The following is a 6,007-nucleotide window of genomic DNA, read 5'->3' on the forward strand; positions in this document are numbered from 1 at the left end:
TTGAAAGAAAAATGCGATCAAACTTGTCCCTTATAGTGGTGTCTGAAGTTGATGGTTCTTGCTTCAAAACAAATTATATGCTCCCAAACATCTTGAAATTTGTTTCAAGTAATATTCTATAGAAAACTATTGATATTAAGAGTGGAAAAGACTCATTTCTCATGAAATTTGTTACAAAACAAATAAATCTTTCAATGTTTTCAAACCATATAATAAAACAAAACATCACAACTACACAAAATGGACTACGAAGTAACTATTTCTTCAAAGTTGCATCATTAACAAAAAAATCTCATCATAATCATTGTGTTGCATTGTCCCAAAGATTGTCTCACCTAAACCTCCATTCAAGCTCTTTGGATAGACTCCAAACCTTCAAAAGTGGTTTGAAATCATGCACCCTTAGAGATTGCAGTATATGGAAAGTGACCAGTATTAAGAGATGGGCAAAAGAAAGATTGATTTTCATGCATCAACAATTGCAATGCCTAAGTCAATTAACTTTGATCCTTTCTCAAAGAATCTCATCTAGTAGCTCCTTCTAAGCTCCAAACACCCTACATCATTCATGGTTCGTCGCTCAGAACATTGATTGCCTTGACTTCCTGAATGAAATGATTTCAGATGGTGCGAGAATCTCATATGAGAGAGGAAGTGGCGAGATTTGAAAGAGAAACGCCCAAAATAAAGAAAGAAGAAGGTAGGGTGAATCTCATTCAAAAATCTTGAAGTTTTGAAAGAATGAGAGTCAAATGGGAGGGCAACGCAGGTAGAGGAGAAGTGATGAGATTTTGGTATGAGAGTCCATCCCATGAGAGGGAGAATAGAGAAAGAAGCTTCCCGCTCAAAAGCAAGCAATAAATTTGAAAAGAGGGCTAGAGCAAAGAAAAATTCAAAATGGTGCTCAGAAATGAGGGGGAGGAAGAGGAAAGAGAGAGAGAATAAAAGGAGTGTGGTAGTTGGATGGGAGGATTTGGTTTCATGTCAAATGGTATAAGTTTCATTGAGAAACTAGGTTTCTTAGTTTGGTTACAGTTAAAAAACGTGATGGGAGAGTTGAGGCAGCAAGTGGGTGCTCCACATTATTGTTTGGGTCATTGAATAAAGAAATAGAGAAGTCAGGCCACTTCCAATATTCTATTGCCCTCCACCAGCCAATATTATATGGGGTTTTATTCACCTTATTCTTCCATGTCACTAGCCCAAGGGTCCCTTACAGGGCCCTTTTTGAGTCCAAATTTTTTGTAATGTTCCCAACCTCTCTGAGCCCAAGGACCCTCTTGATGGACCTCTAGCTAGAAGGAATTAGGGAATGCTTGTGCCCTCTGCCCGTGCCGCCACAAAGACCAGTCAGTGCCATTTCATGCAATGAGGCTTGCTAGAGCAATATCTTTCTAATTCCTCTTAGGGGAGTATGGTTGACAACTCAAGCTATCCCTAGTTCAAGTTTGAGGCAAAACGGTCTAGTGAGTGAGGAGAATTCACTGAAAAACCATTTGAAAATGGCAACACCCTCCATGGCCACTAGGCAAACATTATGACTATTCTTTGCTGTGTTGAATCTTTAGTGTAAGGGCTTTCAATTGCCACTAGAAGCCCCTTGTTTCAGGGTTTGTGGAGTACAAAATTGAGCCTCCACTTTTCCTTTGTTTTCTGCAAAAGCAATTTTAAGCAAGTCTAAAACTGAGAGCATACTTCCAAGATTTAGTCTGCTCTCTTATTGGACCATCTCATGAGGGTGATATGCTCACTTGATTGTAATCTATGAAATTGTGAATCATCTAATCTTCACCATATCAGAGTAAAGAAACATCTTAAGAAGAAGCCAAAGTTTGTCAATAGGAAGGTCACAAATTTTCCAACTAGATCTCAAGCCCCCTACTACTATCAGTGTGCAAAGAACCTTGGTTTTTCAGTTTTTCTTGATTGCAATATGCACTTGTATGGTGATAGTTCTTTCTAAAGAGTTGTAAAGGGATTAGACATTGTCATTATTGGTAAGACCTTCCCTATGGCTACTAAAACAAAGATAGATAAGTTTGAGGGAGAGGGATTTCACACATGGCTGACGAAACTCAAATTTATTCTCATGAAAAAGGGATTTGGAATATTGCTAATGAGAAAGAGAAGAACCTACTACTAGGGAAGGAGAAGCATTATGGTTACCAAGGGATGAATGTATTAGATATTATTACACTAGGGTTGAGTGATTCCTTTATTCATGACATTGATGGTTGTGAAACTGCACATGCTGCATGGAAGCACCTTGAGACTATCTTTGGAGCATAGGGGAAATGTTCCAAGTATAGCTTGCTCATTAGTGAATTTTAATTCAGTCCAATTGGAGGTGCCATAGAATACGACTCTACGCAATTGAAGCTTGAAAGGAGGTGTACTGGAAGATGTGGACATAATTTGCACATAATTAAAAGAGATCGAACGAATCGTGGAGGATTGGAGACAGGTCCCGAGACATATCGTTTGCCAAAGGAATAAAATTCGCAAGCTCGATAAACAGGCTTTGGAGGAAAAATGAGCAAGCCACAATCAAGTGATAGAGAGAGCTCATCTTCTTTCCAATGCACGCATTCAATATCGACACTCAGAAAGAATACAATATGGCAGAAAGGCTCCATGCTTTCCGCAATGCTTCATATAGTAGACATGGGTAACAGGGCGCAAAAATAATTCCAATGCCTCTGTTTCAATGTACAAAGAAACTTTATGCGAGCTAGAAATCTAAGAGAAATTAGTAGAGACCTGTCTTCCAACAGCTATAGACAACAAGAAAAGCTCAACATTGTCTCTCTCAAATGGAAACAAATCAAATCATCAAGGCGGAGAGGGCTGCTGCCGATCACCAAACTTGCAATGGGAAGGCAGATGGGGTTTCCTTGCCATCAAAATCATTGATGGGTCGCAACAAAATTCAATCAGCAAACCCTGTCTGCCTCCACACCGCATTGCGCACACGGCTCAAATCCCTGCCCTTCAGGGTCCTGCCTTGGCCCTCGCATACTGAGAACGTGCTTCTTTGAGTTCTCGCATGCTCTTTGGCCAGAAGCTCGTGTGGGGGAAGCCTCTCGTCTTCTTCATCCCTGTCATCTTCCACTATGCCATTCCTCTTGCCTTTTATCTCTGCTCCTAAAATCTTCGACCAATCAGGTACGTTAACAGGTGCAGATTGACGCTCTGCATGCCTCCTGGAGTCATTGGCGACTCCAAGTTGAGGTATCGCCCAAGAGGCCGTTGGAGGGCGAGTGGGTGTCTCACGACTCGAGGCCTGGCTCGATGAGCTCTCCCCCATTCTTGACAGAGGAGAAAGCCCCATGGCCCCTGCATTGGCGAAGGCATCCGTGAGGCCGAGGCCTTTGTCAGTTCGACGTCTGGAAGGCCGGAGAACGTCTAGGGAGTTTATCCTCTGCTTACCAATGTCGGATACCCCGAGGCTGAGATCCTCCTTGACCGATTGCCAACGCAAATCACTCTTGCCTAGCTCCGAGCCTTTGGCTCCATCTTGCCATGATCTCGTCTCCGCTGCCCAAACATCCTCTTCTTTGAGATCGTCCGAGTCCTCGGCTTCGAGCGTATTGGATTCGACGGGGGAGGACGCGACGGAACGCGCAGGGGACTTGGACACGGACTGCGAGGGGGAGTGAGCGAGGCCAAGAAGCACGCTGGCGCGAGCGGTGCCGGACAAGATCTTCTGATCGCGCAGGATGCTGCCGAGGCCAGTGGAGGAGAGGCGATCGCGGGGGGAGAAGGAATCAGCGTTGATGCCACCGAGGCGAGCCATTGGAATGGAGATGTGAAGACAGGGAGGGGAAGGGAGGAGAATGAGGAAAGAGGAAGCGAGAGGTAGAGCTAGAACTGGTGCGGGAGCTGGTGGAGCTGGAGCTGCTGCTTTATTGTGGGTGATGAGGTGATATTGGGGGAATTGGGCTATGGAGGGGGTGGCTATGGAGCTTGGGGGAGGGGAGGCTATGGAGGGGGAGCTTGGTTGAGGTGTGGCTATGGCTATGGAGCTTGCTCGAGGTCTGGCAATGGCGGACGAGCAACAGCAACAGAGCAAACATGCTCGTATATATAATCACGAAGAAGATGATGATGAAGAAGAAGAAGAAGAGGAGGCTCCAAAAAAAAAAAAAAAAAAAAAAAAAAAAAAAAAGAAGCTTCAACAAGACGACCATTGAACAGATTTGCCACGTCCGCTGTCACAAAAATTATCTCCACCCACAATATTTTAACAACTGTCCATATAGTATTTAAAAACCTTGCTCTCTAATTCAGAAATTCTTTAAAAAAAAATAAAATCTAATCTGTTCACGTCCGCCGTCAAAAAACTATATCCATCCTAGCTCACATAATATTTTTAAAAATTGTCCAAATAGTACTTTCAGAAATTCTTTTTTATAAAAAAAAGGAAAAATTTACCGCCTCCCCCCTTATCCTATTGCGCAGCCCCCTACCTCCACGTGGAGCGCAACCCGGGCACGCAAACAGGGGCGTTCGCCCCGCGTGGCAGCGCGGGTCCCGACCGTGTCCCAACCTTCGAAATTACCCCGCCCTCGCCACGCCAGCGCACGTACGTCCAGCTCAGCAGCCCACTCCACGCGTCGCACCCACAGTGGCCACTTCCCGCCACCAAACTCCGTCCGCACCACCCTCGTGGCCCCGCCGCGCTATGATTGAAGCTTCCGTGGGCCCCTCCAACCTCGCCCCCTCACATGTGCCGGCAGATATGGCATGACGTCCCAGCCTTTTTTTGGGGGAAAAAAACTCAGCGTGTTATCCATTTCTGCCTCAATTATTACTAATTTTATAGAAAATCGGGACCTGGGCCTAGGGTTTGGGCCCCATCCTAGGCCCCCCTTAACCCTACCCCTCTTTATTCTCCGTATCCCCAAATGAGACAAGAATATCTTTTTAATAACTTACAAAGGGCCTATGCACGTTCTCTTCCTTCTATAGGAAGGTCAACTAAAAATTATGTTAGTTGACTCTCTCTCTCCCCTTTGCCATTTTAGCTCCCCCTCCTTTGCCTCGCCCCAAGCTCCCCTTGCAAGTCCCGAGCTCTTCCTGTCACGCGTGCACCCTGTGCGCTCCTGTCCCTCTTTTATTGAAGAGTGTAGAGTGTCGCTTAAGAAAATGGAAAGCTGAAGCCCCCCACTTGTCAACCTCCCACTACACCTTGGTTCATGAAAGAGAACCGGCACGTATTCTTACACCTGTTTCCCTGCTAGTACCATGTTCTTTAAAAAAGAAAAAGTCAGAAAAGGTGATCCGAATGGACATGATCTTCTTTAGGACACAAAAAGCTTGCGAAATGTTTGCACTAGGAAAGGTGTGCCCAATTGCATGCTTGCTTTCTCAGGAGTAAAAAATGTGTAACCAAGATTCACGCATGCCTAAGCATGCGGTTTAAAAAGCAAGAAAAATGTGGCACCAATGGAGCTTTAGATAAGGAAAGCCCAAAAGCTTTCGAGACTTGTGTCATGAACTAGTTTCATTGTAAAGGACCCCCTCACATTTTATTTCTCTTTTGTGTTGGAAGTACCCACAAAGTTATGCAAATGCAAGAAACCCTCTTCACACATTTTTAGATCTTTTTTGGATAACGTTTCTCACCATTAATGTATACGTCACTTCATTGGGGTACACAAGGATGCTTTGAAAAGACACAACCCACTCTGGTTAACACTATACTTGATTTGGTTCTATAAAATTTCTAGCTATGAAGAAAAGTCTTCATAAGACTATGTATATGTTAGAATAAAATGTTTATCATATACCATGGAAGTCTAACATGATTGTTTTGTAAAGGGCATAATGAGGTCATGCTAAGTAACAACAATAATGGTTCATCATAATATTATCTACAGGGATAAGGAAAAATATTACCTCTTACTATATTATAACATTGATGGTTTCACACTCTGTTACCTCAAACGTTTTGAGTATGAGTCCTTTCACCCATTTCTCTCAACATCTCTTAGCTATGTTTGCA

At 43.8% G+C, this 6,007-nt stretch overlaps 1 protein-coding gene across 1 annotated transcript; it reads right to left on the reverse strand.

Moving 5' to 3' along the window:
• Positions 1-2,511: 2,511 nt before the first annotated feature.
• LOC147902723 (protein S40-6-like) lies at positions 2,512-4,124 on the reverse strand. Its single transcript, XM_087373386.1, has one exon. It carries the CDS (start codon positions 3,794-3,796, stop codon positions 2,930-2,932), a length of 867 nt encoding a protein of 288 aa, XP_087229512.1. The 5' UTR covers positions 3,797-4,124; the 3' UTR covers positions 2,512-2,929.
• Positions 4,125-6,007: the final 1,883 nt, after the last annotated feature.

Source organism: Dipteris shenzhenensis, chromosome 4, assembly GCF_047967505.1.
Source record: "Dipteris shenzhenensis isolate YYH24624 ecotype China chromosome 4, Dip_SZ_1.0, whole genome shotgun sequence".
NCBI classification, from domain to species: Eukaryota; Viridiplantae; Streptophyta; class Polypodiopsida; order Gleicheniales; family Dipteridaceae; genus Dipteris; species Dipteris shenzhenensis.